We start from the raw sequence: 18,837 nt of genomic DNA, 5'->3' as shown, positions 1-18,837 counted from the left end.
ATAGCAATTGGTATACTGATTTGGTGAGATTTGTTGAGTGTTCACATATACTTTGACAGAAACAGATTAGGAGCTTTTAAAAAAAAATCTTCCTCTGCCTGAAAACTGCTGACGTGTTCTTGGTTATTTGAATGGCTCTTCCCTTCTTCCCACCTACTTAAGTCTATGGCATCTGCATCAATGACTTTATTATGCTGTATGCCATTATTTTTAACTTAATTGATTGTCCCATTCTAGTGGAGTGGTTGATTGTAGCCCCCTATTTTCCCTTTTCCAGTGCCTTACGGCATTTTGCACACATATGCTAAGCCCTTTCTTATTTGACCTCTCTGAAAAACCACAGCCTTTTCAGTTTCTTATTTTTCCATTTCTAAACACTTTCATTTCTCTCAGACTGGAGCTTTTTGTCTACTTCTTTTTTCTTTTATGCAAACTAATCAATCAGAATTGTCTGTATGATTTCAAATGGAGATGAGTGACTGATTATTATTATTATAACAATTTCATAGAATAATAAAATTATAGAATTGTTTGGGTTGGAAGGGACCAAAATGATCATCTTTTTTCAAAAACCCTGACATGGGCAGGGACACCTTCCACTAGACCAGGTTGCTCCAAGCCCCATCCAATCTGGCATTGAACACTTCCAGAAATGGGACATCCACAGTTTCTCTGGGCAACCTGTACCAGGGCCTCACTACCCTCACAGGTTTTATCCCTTTTTTAACTGTTACAGCACCATGATGGGCTTTTCACCATAATTTTTTTTCTTTTGAATCATTCATGCTTACTTAGAACTATCATGTACAGCTGTCTTTACCAATGAATTTTCATAAACATTAAATTTCCTTAGATCTCTTGGGGACTATTCATTCAGGTCACTCTGATCTTATCCTGGGGAAAAAAGTTCAAAAACATTTTTAATGATAGAAAGAAAATCATTTGGATTCCAGCCCTACATAAAGTTCTTTTAACAGAACTTCGGTGTAATGATTTTCAGAGATTAGTGATAAACTCTTTGAAAGGATGCAGGTGAGTCACTGTGTTAGCATTTAAAGACTTAATAGCATATACAAAAATACCCCAAGAAAAAAGAACACTTGAATATTTAGCATTGTTCAGGAATACAATATACAGCAACTTATCCTGGCAACATATCTTTAAAAGTTACACAAAGGACCTACAACTAATATCTATAGTGCAGTCTGTAGTTCTAAGTCTGAAAGCAATGGAAAAACAAGTGCATTGCTACAAATGTGTGTTTTCAGCTTCCACTACTTATAAGATTATAATGGATTTGACTGCCTCTGCTATTAATAATTTCCCAAATGAATCTGTGGGTGGAACAAAAATGTGGAAATGAAAACTGAGAGGGTATTGTATGTTCAGGATAATCCACCTCCACTCTTATACAGTAGATGCAATTTGAGCTGTCATCTTTCTATGCCTTAGTTTTCCCATTTGTGAAATGGTTCGTCTCTACTAGATATCTTCTACCACATTAATTCCTTTTTATTCCCACACTAATTTCCTGTTCTGAAAGTGAAAGGAGAAAAATAATTATGAAAAGTGCTTATAAACAAGCTTACCTGATTCCCTCCGAGTGGCTGCGCTCCAAAGGTTGGGTATGTGTGTGGGACACAATTCTCCCATGCAGACACCCTCAAAGATGTGGTAAAGATGGATGTTCCCTGCATGGTCCCCCAGGATCCTCTCCTCTGATGCCAATCATACACCATAAGCATCACAATTACATACCGTACCTCCCCAAGTATTTGAATATTAATTGAAATTAAAGGGGTAAGAGAGGACACTGGTGGCATATAATAGAAGTAGTGTAATCCTCCTTTCCCATCACCTTAACTTCCTGAACATTTAAACTCTACAAACTCAAAAAGTAAAATGAAAAAATATATAATGAATGGATAAACAATACTTTATGCTGCTGGCATAAAGAGACATTTAGTTTATAATATTGGAGGAGGATATTAGATTTCCAAACAATTAGACTTCTCCCTCCAGTCTGAACCACTTACTTTAAGCAGATATTTTACTCTACTTTGCCAAATAGCTTTATGGCACCTACCAGAAAGACCCTGAAGCTAAATTCTTCTTAGATTTCTGACCACCTTAGAAAACATCCTAGAATTAATTAAAATCTGTCTTTCTGGCAAATTCAGTAGTAGAAAGGAATGAAAAATTCTTTCGTTGCAGGGACATGTAGCACACATGAATCTCTTTGGCAGTGCCTGCTCAGGTTCCCACTCTTGTTAAAATGCATGTTAGAACTTCTGTTGATGAGTGGTAGATCCCAAATCTGACTCAAATTGATTTAACAGGTCAGCATACAAGACTTTGCAAGTTTAAACTGCTGTAAAGCTACATATAAGGAATCCACTGATTCCACACGAAATAATGCATATAAGGTATCATGGAGACATGATTGGCATCAAGTGACATCAGGCAGTAACCATGAAAAACTCTTTAATAAACGCTCAAGCTGATAGTTACACTTTAGAGGCAAATCATGATAGTTTGTAACATGAGAGGCAGTCTGAACAGCTGTGGTCAAAAAACAGTAAGATAAGTCAATATGAACCTGTCAGCATCACTTGGACTACAAAGGCTGTGAAAGCAAAATGCCATTCTACTAATTTCTGTAGTTTCCATTAGTTCTGGATTATTGTTTACAAGCATAAACTTAATTTGAAATACTAGGATTTTCTAGGTTTGCTACTTTTTTTTTTTTTTTGAGAAAACTGTGTTATAGTCCTCAGATGGATCAACGTTTAAATCATCAGGTATGTCCATGGTGTATAGCTGAGCTCTGTGTGCATCTGCTTGCTGAGATCACATCTCTGGCGTCAGTGCTGGCGAGACCCAGGGAGATGGAGCTGAGCAGCCTCACCTCTCCCTCTTCCAGGCTCTTGGATCCAGCAGGTTGTATTTGCTCACTTCTTTTAGTCTTCTGTCCCTTCACCAACCTGTCATTAAACAATAAATAGTGATAGATGGTTCCTCGTAACAAAAATGCAGGAAAAAGTGTCTAAAATAATACATTATAATAAGGCAGGACAAAAACTAAGAGTTTTCAAAACAGTGAATGGTCAGGTGAAAAAAAAACCCTACAAAAGGATGACTGTAGCATAAATTATTGGTAACTTCCACTCCATTTCAATAATGAGTGTTTATAGAACATGAAATACAAAAAATATTAATGGACTGACTGTCATAATGCAAGAAGAATTAAAAGAAAAGGACTGAAAATTAATTGTGTGAGTAGAATGTGGTTGGCTGGCTTGAGCCTCTGGAAATACAGATATCTGTGGATACTGGTGGGCTGCTGGCCAACCCCCCTCCTCCAGCTTCTTCACAAAATGGGCATTTGCTCCAAAGGACACACATTTCAGAAGATAATGAAAGGGAAACAAAGATGTGGAAGCTATTCTATCTTCAAGAAACATGATTAAGTAACCAAACCCAAAATACATCTCTTTGAAAAGGAAGAATGGGAAACAGCTATACCCCTGGAGGGTAAAGTATTTCCTCATCCCTGTATTCTGGCTATCTCATGACCATATCCAGACTACAATCTCCAGAAGCTTTATGTCTGAGACAGATTCCTGCCTGTAGATCCAAAGAGCGGAGAGATGAACTAAAGAAGCAACTGAGTCATGTGAAATCGACTTGATTCACACAGAGGTGTCAGGAATAAAGTATCAGGACAGGTTCCTACCTCACAGAGAAATGAAATAGGATGATCTGTCGTGCGATTGACTGTGAGCTCTGTCCTGAGATACTTGGCTGCATGGTTTGGATCAAAGTTAATACTCTGTAGTCTAGACTGAACAGTTACTGAGCATTCAGGCTGCCCACTTTACCTCAATGATACCCTGCAGCTTCATCTACTACAAAATTCCTTAGAGACTGAGACAAGTAGAGATTACTAAAACTAGAAACACAACAAAAAAATTCACAGAGTATCATTTTGCTTTGAAGAAACATCATACTGCACAAAAACATGTTTGTTGGCATGTTTATTTGCAATTCCAGAATTGTTGCAATTACTTCATCTATATTCCCAAGTTATTCTTGGTGTATCTGCCTATAACCACAGCAGTTTAAGATAACGAACTCCATCTCTCTTTGAATAATTTCTTCTTCCTAACACATGTACATACAGACTACAATTTTCAAATGCTGGGCAAAAAAAAAAGAGGAATGAGTCAGACATTAAGTGCTCTGAATGATATGTGATAATTGAAGCTCATAATTATAAGGTCTTTGCATTTAATCTCACTATGTCACATGTACACCTTGGCAGTGGTTTCTAGAGCCTGTGGGGCTTTACTGGTCTCAACTGGACTGATATGGGCACAGAATTAAAGGCAGTCTCTTGGATATGAAGACAACCAGAACTTTAAAGATAAACCAGCACCCTAAAACTAGACACAGAAACTCACAAACTCAGAGCAGGCAGCAGGTACTGAATATCATTCCTCCAGCTACCAAAAATGCAAAACCTTACATTTTTAGATGACATATACCCTCCATCTCACTCCTAAGTAAATACATTGCTGACAGAGTATTAAAACTGAAGTCCTTTGAAGAAGTCATCCAAAAACTATCTTGCACGTCAGCCTTCAGAGAATGTTAGAAATGCTGAAATTTTAGGCATGGTATCAATATGGAGGTGGTCCTACTACCACCAGGTCCATAAAAACAAAAACAGTGGAATATTGTCAGCATACATGGATGGAGCAAAAGCGTGGTTGGAACAAGAAAGGCCCCCTGGAAAAGATTTTCCAGCACCACATCTGGTTGCCAGCAAACGGATTTAATTTCTGAGTGTCTTAATCACAGGATTTATCTGGCAACCTCTCAAAAGTGTTGCTGCAATTACCTTTTTTTCTTGTAAGCTAGGATTAGTGTAATACAAATACAAGTAAGTTGCCACATGACAATACAGTATTTGTTAGGACTTCATCTAGGTTTCTTGGAAAAGAAAGACAGTATTACTTAAACACTGATTTGGATGAACACCTGTAATAATTATAAAGGATGCAATAAACAGCACAGGAGGACAATACAAATATTAACTCTGCCTCTATTTGCTATGGAACAGGAAGGAAGAAAAGAAGGAAAGGAAGAATATAAAAGAAGAAAAATGAAGGAAAGAAAAAGAGGAATGATGTATCAGGCTGTGTGCAGGCTGGGGAAATGTGACATAGGGTCGAGATGAAGAAACAACAATTTTAGACGCTAACAACAACCGTATCAAGGAACACCTGGGCAGATGATACACAAAAGGGGAAATAACCCTCATTTTGGTTTAAGTAGCACAGGATCTGCTCTAAAATTTTAGCACTGAAGAACTGCATTGCAACAAGGACTACAGCTTGCCCTGCAGGCACAAGAAGTATACAAAACCGCAGAATCCAGCAGACCTAAGCTCAAAAAACAAACCCCCAAAATGAGTAAGCTGATCAAAGACAAAGCTGACAAGGAAACCAAAACCAGCTAGGTTCTTACAGGTGCCAATTGCTGAAAAAAATAATTTTTGAGAGATGACAAATTTGTATCACCAACCAAGAATGTCTTGAGAAAGGCTGAGAGGAAACTGGTGCAGCCAAACAGCAGGAATAAGGCAAGCTACAAGAAGAAATGTTTTCCTTGGAAAACCTGAAGTGTCAAAATATAGTAAGCCTAAACCAGAACGCATCATAAGCATGAGATGACTGCCCAAACAGAACATATAGAAAAAAAAATTAGTAACAAATCACCCCTTAGAAGCATCTGGAATAGCAAGCCTGTCAAAAAACTAAGGCCGATGGATGACAATGATATAAAAAGAGCTCTCAGAGAAGATAAGGCCGTATCAGGAACCAAAATGAATTCTTGTCATCTGCCTGCACTTTGGAAGAGGCAGAAGATGTTCCTCCAATGGAGCCTTTTTGCAAGGAATGAATAGGAGGGATCTGCCTGAACAGTTACAAGGCAATACGTCCAAATGACACTCAGAAGCAGTAGAGGAACTCAAGGGTGAACCTGCTGGATTATTAACTCTGATGCACAGCATCTTAAAACCACCTTTGTGCCCGAGGACATGAACTTTGAAAACAGATGCCCAGTTTTAATGATCTGAGGGGAGACCTGTGGACCTGTGGATCTACGGGCTTGTGAGTCTGAGACCGCTCAAAAAGGATCTGTTAGAACCAAAGAGGTGCAACGTGAGGAACAGTGTCCACAGGAGCAAGGACTTAAAATTAGAGTTCTTCTGCTTGGAAAAGAGGCAAATGGGAAAGAGATCTAGTCAAGATCTAAATGATTACCACAATCACAGTGTCATAAAATGTTTGCATTTTCCAGTGTTTTACATTGGTTATCAAATGAGGACTATAGTGTATCAGTTGAAGCTGGCAAATGGCATGTTCAAAGTCGAAAAGGATGCCTGGTGACTAAAACCAAATCTGGGATTTTCAGTAATGCTTTTGCATCTTTGAGAGGACACTGAAACCCTCTACAGCTCCTCTCTCCTGCCTTTTTAGAAACAAAAAATTGCTAACGTTCTGTGGTAAATAATCTTGGCCAGAACAAGAGTAATTTATTGTTTATTTTTATTTTACCTGTTATCCTTTTGTTTTGTTCACCAACAATACCCAAACTCTACCGTGATAATGTTTTAAGTAGTGGTATGTCAGAAACCATTTAATTATTTTTTTTTCTCAAAGTGTATTTTTTAGTATTGATGACATTTTAATTGGCAGTTAATGGGAATTTATGTGCCTTTTATTCTCCCTTACAGTTACAGATTCTCTTACTGTCTTTCCATCTGGATGATGTGCTCTCCTCTCTCAGGGCTTCTCTGTGCGCCATTTTCTTCCCATTAGCACACTCTTTGCACCCACTTCCCTCTTCCTTCTTCTAAAGAGGAACTTCTTGAAGCCTAAAGTGTAAAGCTTTGATCGTCCTCAGCATGAGCACGGCCAACCTCATCACTGGATCTGGGGATTCACAACTGTAGGAGATATTAAACTTTTGAGCATTGCATTGCAATGATATGAATGCAGACCAAAGAGGAACTAACACCACGCAGACACAGCCAACACACAGGTAGAATGCTCTTTAAAATAGCTAAATGCCATAATCCCATCATCACCAATCCATGGGATTTCACAAGCTGCTTTCCTCCTCTTTCCTTATATATACAGGGAACTGACAGAAATCACCGTTTTTAAGTCTAAACTGTTTCCAAACACCTTATCATATGACATTCTATGCAGATGTTGATCAAGAAGTGTTTATGTCTGCCAATAAAAATATTCCAGTGGATTTTGTTTGTGTTTCATCTGCTGTTTGGGTGCTGTTTGCTTTCAGTTCTGAACAAAAATCTTTTATTCTGACTGGTTCTCTTCATCATCCACTGTTTTCCAAACAAAGTAGTGAAAACGTCAGCACAGCTTGATATTTTATTTTCCAGTTCACACACAGATTATTTTTCTTTACATTCTGAAAATTTGCCAAATTCTGCATTTTTTAAAACTTTTCTCTTTTTTTTTTTAAATTTTGAGTTTATCAAGGAATTTCTCAAACTATTTTGAATTATAAGATTTTTATTGTTTTTTTTTTTTTCTAGAAGAGTGTTTGAAAAATCTGCCAAGGCATCTTCAGCTTTTTTTTAGGCATATACACATCCCTAAAATTGAAATACTTCTTCCTCTAACTGTTATGGAAAAGCAAGCTTTGTTTTACAGCTCTAGTCCTTTTCTGTTGGATTACGTCACCAGGTTTGTTGTTAATTGAAATAAAACAGCAGAGAAGTAGTGAGTTAGAAAATGGATGTTGGCACTCAGACTTTGCTAGGCAGAGGGGGAAAATATACAAAACTGCACACTAGGGAAAAAAGAGGTTTGGAACCAAGAAATACCAACTATAATGTCATTGAAATAAAGAGGCGCCATTGCTCTAGAGGCCTAACTGAAGTGAACGTTTGCTAAATGATTTTTACCACCTAAGCAGAGTTTTGAAGACACAGCCCCCTTCTGATATTCTGTGAGATACTGCCTTCAAGTATAAATACAAAAAAATACACAATGAAAATCATTGGTGAGTCCCTGCTTAATTTCTGACTACGGAAGCTGAAGCATTTGACTCACATCTGAGGTTTCTTTTCACACCCTCAGAGCCAACTTTCTATGCTTTAATGGATTATCCAGGCACTTTTATTCCAGTAAAAGCAGGGAGGTAGAATGACCCCACTTTTCAAATTAAAGAACTGTGTATACTTTTGAAGAAAGAATTAGCTCTAAAAGGATAGGGATGAAAAACTGCAGCAGAAAAAGACATTACTGACAGTAGACCTATTATGCAAGTGGTTTTTACAGTACGTTTGGCAGAGATCTGGAGGCTGGAAGGTGAAAAGGGGGATTTGGGGTGTGTGTGAGGGAATCTGGGGGTGCGTATGGGGGTTATTTGAGGGGGTCTAGGGCCAACGAGGATGGTTCAGGGGCTGAAGCATCTCTCTTACGAGTAAAGCCTGAGCGAGCTGGGCCTGTTCAGCCTCAAGAACAGACAGCTGAGGAGGGACCTCATCTATGTATATAAATATCTGAAGGGGGGTTGCCAAGAAGATGGAACCTGGCTCCTTTTGGTGGTGCCGAACAACAGAACACAAGAGACAATGGACAGAAACTGATGCCCAGGAAGTTCCACCTCTACATGAAGAAGAACTTCACTGTGTGGGTGACCGTGCACTGGAACAGACTGCACAGAGAGCATGTGGAGTCTCCCTCACTGGAGATATTCCAAAACTGTCAGGACACAGTCCCATGCCATGTGCTCTGGGATGACCCTGCTGGAGCAGGGAGGTGGGACCAGCTGAGCCACTGTGGTCCCTTCCAACCTGAACCATTCTGGGATTCTGTGGGGTGTTTGAGGGGGAGCAGGGGGTGTGTGAGGGATGGTGGGGTGTGTGAGGGGGTCCAAGGGGTATGTGAGAAGGTACCTGGGGGGTGTGAGAGGGGTCAAGGGGTGTGTGATGGACCAATGTGTTTGTGAGGGGCCCTGGGGGTGTTTCAGGGGTCCAGGGGTGTTTGGGGGTCCTGGGGGGGGTCTGGGGGGTTGATCTTGGGGGTCTTTCCCCCAAAAAAACCATTTCGTCCCCCCCTTGGGGTGTCTGTGAGGAGATGCTGGGGTGTATGTGAGGGACTGGGATGTGTGAAGGAGTCTGGGGGTGTGTGTCAGAGACCAGGGTGTGCATGAGTGGTTTCAGGGGGTGTGTGAGGAGTTCAGGGAGTTTCTGAACGGTTTTGGAGGGTTTGGGTCCAGAGGGAGTGTGAGGGGTTCTGGGGGTGAGGGTCCAGGGGGTGTGTGAGGGAATGGGGGGAGGTGTGAGGAATGAGAGTGTGACGGGACTAAGGGATGAGGGGTCCGGGGTGTATGTGAGGGGTCCAGGTGTGTGTGAGGGGTCAGGGTGTGAGTTTGGAGGGTTTCTGAGGGGTCTGGGAGTGTCTGAGGGGTCTGGGAGCATCTGAGGGGTTCAGGGTGTGTGTGAAGGGCATCAAGGGGTGTACAAGGGCATTCACGGGGAGCCTGAGAGAACCAGTTTCGTGAGGGGGACCTGGCAGGGTGTGAGGGGGTCCGGGGATGTGTGAGGTATTGGGGTTGCGTGAGGGACTGGGGTTGTGTGAGGGGATTTAGGGGTGTGTGTGAGGGACCGGGGGTGGTGTGGGTGGGATCGGGGGTGCATGAGGGGGTTCGAGGGGTGCCTGAGAGGACCGGGGATTTTGTGACGAGGATCGGGGGTGTCTGAGGGGTCCTAGGGAGTGTGTGAGGGAGATCGGGCATGTGAGAGGGGTTCGGGCTGCGTGTGAGGGACTTGAGGTTGAGTGAGGGGTCCAGGCGGTGTGTGAGGGGGGCTCGGGGATGTGTGTGAGGTACCGGGGTTGTATCAGGGACCGGCGGTATGTGAGGGGGTCCGGGTTGTGGGAGGGAGTCCAGGCTGTGTCTGAGGGATCCCAGAGGGGCGTAACGGACCGGGCGTACGGACCGGCCGCCGCCGCACCGCTCTCGCGAGACGTGGTGTCGGCCAGGGGGGCTGTGCCGGGCGGGAGCGCGTCGCGGTCCCCCCACCACTCCCGTCTTCTCTCCTCCCAGCGGCGCCGCGGGGCGGATGCGGCGGGGCCGCCATAGTGCGGGCGGGAGGAGCCGCCGCCGCCGTCCGCCCGGGGACGCGCTGCCGCCACTCCCTCCGCCGCAGCCGGGAGCGGGCGGAGCCTGCGCGGCGCCGCCGGTTTTATCCCCAGCATCCCTCCCTCCGCGCCAGCGGTGCAAGCTGAGCGCGCTCCTGCCCGGGCACAGCAGCATCGGGCGGGAGGGACCGGAGGTGCCGGCGCCGTCACCGTCACCTGGCGTTGCGGTGGGGGCGGGCCGCGCCGCTGTGTCTGCAGTAGCCCCGGGGTGCTGCTCGGGCGCTTTAAAGCTGCGGGTGCCGCCTGCGGGGGCAGCAGCAGCGGCGTTCGGAGCAGCGGAGAGAGGGGGAAGGAAGGCATGGAGGGCAAGCGGGCGGCGCCGGCGTCTGCGAGCGATGAGGGCGCCAAGGATGCGCTGGGCAGAGCGCTGGGTCCCACGCCGAGCCAGAGCCGCTTCCAGGTGGACTTGGTGGCCGAGGGGCCCCGCAAAGCGGGCGGGGACGTCGGCGCGGCGGGGAAGGGCGGCGAGGAAGCCAAGGGCAGGTTTCGCGTGAACTTCGTGGACCCGTCGGCCGGCGGCGAGAGCCCAGGCGAGCCCGGCGGGGGCGGCTCGGAGAGCGGCAATGTTAGCGGCGTCCAGAACGGCGGCGACACGGTGATGAGCGAGGGCAGCCTGCACTCGGGCGGGCACCAGCACTACTACTATGACACCCACACCAACACCTACTACCTGCGCACCTTCGGCCACAACACCATGGACGCCGTGCCCCGCATCGACCACTACCGCCACACGGCCGCCGACCTGGGCGAGAAGCTGCTCCGGCCCAGCCTGGCCGAGCTGCACGATGAGCTGGACAAGGTGAGAGAGCGGCCCCTCGGGAGCGAGAAAAAGCTAAAAAAAAAAAAAAAAAAGGAGAAGCTAAATCTCGTCCAGCCTCAGGGAGGCGCAGACAACGCGGATGCATCGCTGCCGCCTCGGTTTTATTATTTATTATTTTTTATTTTTTCGTTTCGTGACGCAGTGATAGCCACCCCCCCCCCATCCGCACGTGTTTTTGGGAGATGGTTCCCCCCCCCAGTGCGAGAGGTATTTAGAGATGTAGGTCTGTTCGCAGCCGAGCAGGTTTTCCACTTCCATATCGCCTCCGGCAGATAGGGAATTAATTCCCTATTTGGGGAAAATTGGGCGTTTGCCATAGGTATTAGTCTGGGAAGGGGACTGGAAATGCTCGGAAGAGACGCTTAAAATAAAAAAAAAAACAAAAAAATAAGGACAGTCCTCCTATTTATCAGCGGCCGGAGGTTTGTGTCCTAGCATCTGCAGATCTGCATCTGATCGGATCCGGATCAGATGCTGCGGGATCCGCACAGGCACAGATCCTGAACGAGCCTTTCCAGGGGTGCTGAGCGGCCCCGTTGTCGGTGTCAGGGCTTCGGACCTCAAGCTTTTTCTATTTCGGACTAAGTCGGTGGGTTACAGTGGAAGCTGTTTTTGTGTTGCAGGCTGTCTTGGCTAAAAGGCGAACTTTAGCTGAACGTAGAATTAACTTAATGCATTTTTTTTAAACTACCATGATTAAATTAAAACCAGATAAACCTACTGTAGTGCTTTTGCCTCGCAGTTTTTTGCTGCGCTCCAAGAAGCCCATGTTCCAGTGGGGTTTTTCAGCTGGGTTTAGAGAAAACAAAGGAGCATGTGGGCCACGTCCCAAGAATATTTTGTTTCCAGAACTTTTTTCCTCTCACCTTTCACTCCTTATAGGTGGCGTTCCATGGGGAAAGTCTGTTCTTGTCAGACTTTCACACCATTATTAGGCTGTTCAGTACTGGTTTGGGTTGGGGTTTTTTGTTTGTTTTTTGAGGAGGTTGTGGTGATTGTTTAAGTCCATTTTTTGAAACTGACTCTTGATAGGAATAATTGTTGGATGTATTATAGACATACTTCGTTGTGGCATCAAAGATTAGTTCTCCAAATAACTGCTACCTGTAACAGCAAGTTACTCCTGCCTTCTAGGTCCCCTTCTGATGGAGTTAAATGATGTTCTTTAGTCTAAGTTAGTATAAAATAGAAATTGGCAATTACTCTCTTATGCATGGACTAGGCGTGCTATAAATAGAACACACATATGTGCGCTCATAATATATGTGAAAACATAGCGATTTCCTGCCCCTTTCCCTGAATTTCTGACTTCTGGCCGTGATGGGACGTCTGGGTGTTTGGATACTCCGCACTGTAAGCAGAACATTGCTTAAATTTCTAAGCTTGGCAGGTAGGTTTTTTGGTGTATTTAGGTTGCAGCAATCATGAAAGCTTTTTGACACCATTAAGAAATTCAAGTGCAGAATCTAATGTATTCTGGAACTGTAATTTCTAGAATGGTGATATCTTCATTAAGAGGAAACTCATGGCAAGCAATTTTCTTTGTAGTTTGTGGCATAGAGGAATGGTAGACAACCTAATTACAGGATCATTATCAAAACAGTTTCATTGTGAGCAAGTCAAATCATTAATTTCTTAAATATCATAAATTTGTTCTGCAATGTGGATAAATGTATACATGAAGATTTTTTTTTTTTTCCTTAAAAGTCATGCCCTGTCTGCTGTGGGTCCTCCCCACCTCAGAAAAAATTATTGGGGATAGAATATGCATTTTTTGGTTGCATTTGCTGTCTAGTATCAATTTTAGAAAGGGTCACAAATATAAACTTCAGAATTTGAGTTGAAGTTCAATGGAGTAACACAGCTATTCTGTTGTAGGATGTTTAATTTCCAAAGCAGTTCATGTATTGGCAGCAATTTAGGCTTATATGAAGAGGAGAAGCCATTATTTTTGCTTCCAACTTAGCAAGACGTTTTCCAAGGTGAAGTTAAGAACACAAAAAAGCTTTTAATAAGGGTGTGTCATGCATACTAATAACTACATTTCTCCCAATCTCAGGGGTATGAAATACATCTCTGATTATGTACTTGATTTCTGGACACAGTGCTGATAACTTTTAAATCAAGATGGTACTGTGCTTCTCCGTAGAAGATGTTCACAAAGCTATTGTGCTTTTTGCTGTTTTCAGGGGGCTTATTGTCTCCATTCCCAAAGTGACTTCAGTTCCTGCTGACTAACAATAGTGGTCTCTACTGCTAAATAATGCAGTGCATTAAAGAAGATATTTTCAGTAAGTGGAAGGGTTAAGATTGCTCTTTAGCTGTGGATTTCATACTAATTTAACAGGTACGGCATGTCTGTAAAGGGCAGCTGGTACAAACATCTCCATACCCTTATATAAAGTTTACTCTGTGTGAATACCTATTGTTGTGCCTGTGCTCTTGACCCAGGGAATCAAGGTTGGCAGTGACTTTGTGTTAATCCAAAACTGTTCACTGTCAACGTGGTTCACTGCTTTGAATGCAGCAATTTCACCTTGCAGTTAGAGTTTGTGCTATTCTGTTTGCTTTCAATAGCTAAATAAATGTCAGGGAGTGTTGGAGCATTGTTGATGCTGATGCCAGTTAAAGAAAAAAATTTTTTTTCCCTTAGGTTTGTTCATTATGTCTAACTCTTCTACTGATTCTGTTCTCACAGAAAAGCACTGTTGGAAGAAGATGCACTGTTTGAGGAAGATGCACGTACATGTACACAAGGGGTACCATTTCTCAAGGGTTTGTCTTGCAGTCCGAGCAGGATAGGTCATTCCAACAGTGGCTGTTCTAACAGAAAAGAAATTGCTCTTGAATCTGGTTTTGTGAACATGGCTGGGTGATGCTGCAGTACTCTGAGGTGGATGAATTGCATAATGTTGATCTTGGTAGATCATTTTAAATTTCAAGGGAGGGGGTCTTGTTTTAGTATGTCATTGGCTGCCAAGTATGTCATAGCCAAGATGATCAATCTGTTCCTGACCCAGGTGGTGTACATTAATCTTACTCTGCCTTAGAGAGATGATAGAGGAAATTTTGTGATGGGGTTACGATTGCTTATGTCATAGATGAGGGGGATGCTTTAGTCTCCCGAGATGCAGAGGTAAGAGGGTGTTTATTAGCAAAGAGGTGGGAGGGAAACCAGCATACTGTGACACGACAGGCAGGTTTTTGTTGCAGTTGTGTGTCCCCTGCCCTCCAGAGGGAATCTGCCTTCAGACAGTAGGAAGAGTAAAAGCGTTCTTGCTTTTCTTGCTTTTCTTGCTTTTCTTGCTTTTCTTGCTTTTCTTGCTTTTCTTGCTTTTCTTGCTTTTCTTGCTTTTCTTGCTTTTCTTGCTTTTCCTTTTCTTAATTTTCCTTTTTTCCTCTCTTACAGTTTAGAAATATCTGTTTTGCCTGGGTCAGCTACACATGTATGTAAAGATACAGCCTGTAGAATGCATTTCACCTGCCTTCATGTTCCTAAGTTTATCAGTTACCATGGCATAATGTCACAGACCTGGTTTTGAAAGGGGTCTACTCATAAAGTATTCAGAATTGCACAGTGTCGTCCACTGCTGTGCTTTAATTTATGATTTTTCTGTATAGATTGAATGAATTGTGGTGCTTTTTGGTATTTTTTTTTAAGACTAAAGCTTTGCTGTATGTCAGTGATTCTAATATGAGCTTTGTGCCAGCCCTCGCAGTTGCATTGAGTGGATCCGGTGTGAACCAAGCCCTCTACTGGCGGCTCTGCTGTGTTGTTGGTTAAATACTCACCGAGAGCACTGACAGGCTCACAAGGTAGTGATCTCAGAGGAAGATCTTCACACCACTTCCACCCCCCCGGCTCAAATTATAAAGCAAAACAAAAAGAAATCCAAAGGCATTTAAAAACACGAGTGTGTTTTGCTTCCTCCCGCATAAAAATCCATGCAGCTGTCGTCTGAATTTGGAGACAGAAGTAAGAAAGAAGGCATTACTGATAGTCTTGATGCAGAATTGAGGAGGGGGGGTGTTTGTTTGTTTTCACTGAAGTTGGATGACTATAAATTCTTTAAATTGTCTTTCTGGCTTAGATTAGTATTTTCTCAAGCATTGCTGTTTTCCATCTTACTTAAAATGTTTAACGTAAGTGAAAAGGCTCTGTATGGCACTACTTTTTAACAGAATGTATTCTGTCTTGAAAATGTTAAACAACTGCTGCACCTCTAATATTTATTTTTATTTCAGTTCTTGGTTTGTCTGCTTGGGTCTCTAAAGAAAGCAGAACTCAGCTAAAACTGCATAAAAAGCTAAAAGCTGATTCTAGGTCATCAGATTAGCTGACCATGATAATTATGTAAGGTCTGTCTCTAAAAGCTCCTTCCTCCCCTTGCCCAGAAGACTGAGACCCCCTTGCAGATTGTTTTTACTGCACTTCCTTGCTGAATCTTTTTTGGTGTCTATAGGTCTCTTATTTCCTGAGTCCCTGTGATTTTTTAATTCTGATAGCTTTTCCTTCTTGCTGTCCTTCATATATGTGAGCAGAAGTCAGACTTTCTTTCTGAACTTCACTGTACTAAAATAAAACAAGAAACTCTTAGTCTTGCTCTCTGTGATCTTGGGATATTCCAGAAGCCTATAATTTGTAATTGTACTCTTTAATCACTTTTGAACAGCACTGATCTTAATGTGCTTGTACTCAGATGAGGCTTTACTGACACCATGCAAAGTGATGTTTTTACACTTTTTTAATCCATGTGGAAAATCCTCACTTTGCTTGTATTTTATAAGGACTGTATATAATTTGTATTTTTACATTTCTTGATGTTTGTATCTCTGTGAGAAGTTTCCAGTCCAAAACACCTGTGGAATACTGAAACACTTGAAACTGTCCTCAGCAAACTGCTACTACTGTTCTTACTACTTTGTTTTTGTCCCAGAGAAGCTGGAAATAAATGAACCCTGCTCACAGTTTATAGTTTCAGAGCACAAGTTTGGACTCCTGCTGAAAGGGGTGAACTTTTGTACCCTCATAGATCTTAGTTGGTTCTGGGAGGTGATCTGGTTTATAGAAAGCCAGCACCCCCTCAGCTGCAAAATCTTAACACTGGATGTGGTGATTCAGTTCCCCGATCCAGTACTCCAGTGATGTCCACAGTCCTTCAACTGCACACTTGCATCAATAAAAAAGTTCAGGTGTGCACTCCTAATATGCATGTATTTATTTACTTTAAAATTTTATATATGTGTACTACTGTACAAGTATTGTGTATGATACAAAGTAAAACTTCAAGAATTATATAAAAATGAAATAAAAATATTTTTTATCTTTATTAACGTCATACAAAAGAACCTGAAAGAACAGCACTAACTTCTCTCTAGATGGACGCCTTTTTTTCAGCATAACATATTTCAGAACTGGTTAAAGGGGAAGGTGCAGCAGAATAAATCTTCATCTTCAGATTAACTTTTTCCCATTTGGTACTGCACTTGATTAGACCTCTGATAATTTTCATTCTTGCAGAGGAGGAGCTTGGCAAGATCAGTATCTGGAGTAATTTAAACCAGTGTACCACATCTTCTGTTGAATTCTTCAGATTTTTTCCAAAGCCTCATATGATATCCATTCATGAGCAACCACAAACCTATTTCCCCCACTTCTTGGTATAGGTAATAGCAGTCACACTATGGTCACTTGTCACGACTAACAATTTTTTTAAGTAGTTGACTTTGAATGGTTTGCCTTTCAGTATTTTGGAAGCTATCCAGGCTTTGCAGTTTAAATGCATGGAAGTGCACTTCAGCATAATGATTATGCCTGACCAACTTACTGAAATTCCTTTTTATGCATAAAAACTAACTTAGGATGCATTATCCGTGGTCTTCAAACTTAACTGACTCGTGATATGATGATTAAAAGAGTAGAAAAATTCCTACCCTCCATTTTAGTAAGGAGAGTTATCTCTTGCATCTTCATTTTGCTAGTGAACTTTCCTTCTTTGAATTAACAGTTTATATTTCAGATTATTCGGTTGTTTGGTGGTGGGTTTTTTTTGTTGTTGGTTGTTTTTTGTTTTGTTTTTGTTTGGGGGTTTTTCTGTTGTTGGTTTGGTTTTTTTAATTCAAAGAAAAAGCCATGTGTGTTTCATCTGTAAAGTGACTGTGATGCTGGATTAGTGTTTCAGTTTAGTCTGACAGTTTACATGGCAGAGACTCCTAAGACTATTCTGAGTAATGCTGCTTTTGAACTGTTCAGCAACTTTGGTTGTGCCAATACAAGTGAGTGCTGTGCTGTGTGAATGTACCAGCTCTGCTCAATGCTGGCTCAGAGGCTGTGCTATGCTTGTATTTGCCACTTCATGGCATGGCATTAAAAATTCAGGCAGTACTTAGATTTTTAGGATTATTTCAGTTGGCTTTTTAGGCTGTTGTAAGACAGTAGGTTAAATGTAATTTTTCAGGAACTGGCTGCACTTGGAGCTAGACCTCTTATAAAAATGGGACGTTCTATTAGGGTAATTGCTGCAAAGAGTCATTGGCTCCCTATCCCCCACCTCAAAGTGCGTCGTTCTGTTTTGCAGAAGTGGATGTAAACCAAAAGGTGTTAAGAGCAAGAATCCCTGAAATTAACCTGTTTTTGGAGGTGGAGTATAGAAGATGACTTGTGTGCTGGTTTTTGCTGGGGTAGAATTATTTGTCTTCCCAGTGGATGTGTTTGGATTTGTGCTGAACACAGGGTTGATAATATGGAGATGTTTTGGTTATTGCTGAGCTCACAGAGAGATAAGGCCTTTTCTGCTTTTTGTGTTGCCACACTGGCAAGGAAGTTGGAGGTGCAGGGGGGTTTGAAGGAGACACAGCCAGGATGGGTGACCCCAGCTGGCCAGAGGGATATTCCAGACCTTATGGCATCATGCTCAGTGTATCATCAGCAAATTTGCAGATGACACCAAGTTGGGGGGGAGTGTTGATCAGCTGGAAGGCAGGAGGGCTCTGCAGAGGGACATGGACAGACTGGAGAGTTGGGCTGATTCCAGCGGGATGAGGTGCAACAAGGCCAAGTGCTGGGTCCTCCACTTTGTCCACAACAACCCCCTGCAGCGCTACAGGCTGGGGACAGAGTGGCTGGAGAGCAGCCAGGCAGAGAGGGACCTGGGAGTTTGGATTGACAGGAAGCTGAACATGAGCCAGCAGTGTGCCCAGGTGGCCAAGAAGGCCAACGGCATCCTGGCCTGGATCAGGAACAGTGTGGCCAACAGGTCCAGGGAAGTGATTCTTCCCCTGTACTCAGCGCTGGTGAGGCCACACCCGGAGTGCTGTGTCCAGTTCTGGGCCCCTCAGTTCAGGAAGGATATTGAGGTGCTGGAGCAGATCCAGAGGAGAGCAACAAGGCTGGTGAAGGGACTGGAGCACAAGTCCTATGAGGAGAGGCTGAGGGAGCTGGGACTGTTCAGCCTGGAGAAGAGGAGGCTCAGGGGAGACCTCCTCACTCTCTACAACTCCCTGAAAGGAGGTTGTAGCCAGGTGGGGGTTGGTCTCTTCTCCCAGGCAACTATCAGCAAGACAAGAGGGCGTGGCCTTAAGCTGTGCCAGGGGAGGTTTAGGTTGGATATTAGAAAGAATTTCTTTACAGAGAGGGTAATCAGGCATTGGAATGGGCTGCCCAGGGAAGTGGTGGATTCTCCGTCCCTGGAGGTTTTTAAGATGAGAGTGGATGTGGCATTCAGTGCCATGGTCTAGTAACCACAGCGGTAGTGGATCAAGAGTTGG

The 18,837-nt window shown here is 43.1% G+C and overlaps 1 protein-coding gene and 1 long non-coding RNA gene across 4 annotated transcripts in view; one reads left to right on the top strand and one right to left on the bottom strand.

Moving 5' to 3' along the window:
* Positions 1-2,737: 2,737 nt before the first annotated feature.
* On the bottom strand, positions 2,738-10,093 carry LOC108493099. The gene is made up of 3 exons (XR_001873342.1): positions 9,940-10,093; positions 6,822-7,018; positions 2,738-2,984 (listed from the first exon to the last, which is right to left on the bottom strand). It is a non-coding gene; the product is annotated as an uncharacterized LOC108493099 (long non-coding RNA).
* A 172-nt stretch (positions 10,094-10,265) lies between these two features.
* Positions 10,266-18,837, top strand: part of SLC12A2 (solute carrier family 12 member 2) — a 60,013-nt gene continuing 51,441 nt past the window's right edge. For 2 of the 3 annotated variants that reach the window (XM_017806067.1, XM_017806065.1), the window contains exon 1: positions 10,266-11,049. In XM_017806067.1, coding sequence (XP_017661556.1) covers positions 10,549-11,049 — 501 coding nt within the window. In that variant the 5' untranslated portion in view covers positions 10,266-10,548. The remainder of the gene's footprint in view (positions 11,050-18,837) is intronic. The other variant, XM_017806066.1, reaches the window with a different exon arrangement.

This window comes from Lepidothrix coronata, unplaced genomic scaffold, assembly GCF_001604755.1.
Source record: "Lepidothrix coronata isolate B3197 unplaced genomic scaffold, Lepidothrix_coronata-1.0 Scaffold14, whole genome shotgun sequence".
Taxonomy (NCBI): Eukaryota; Metazoa; Chordata; class Aves; order Passeriformes; family Pipridae; genus Lepidothrix; species Lepidothrix coronata.
The sequence above is the reverse complement of the archived record's forward strand: the minus strand, read 5'-3'. Positions and strand labels throughout refer to the sequence as shown.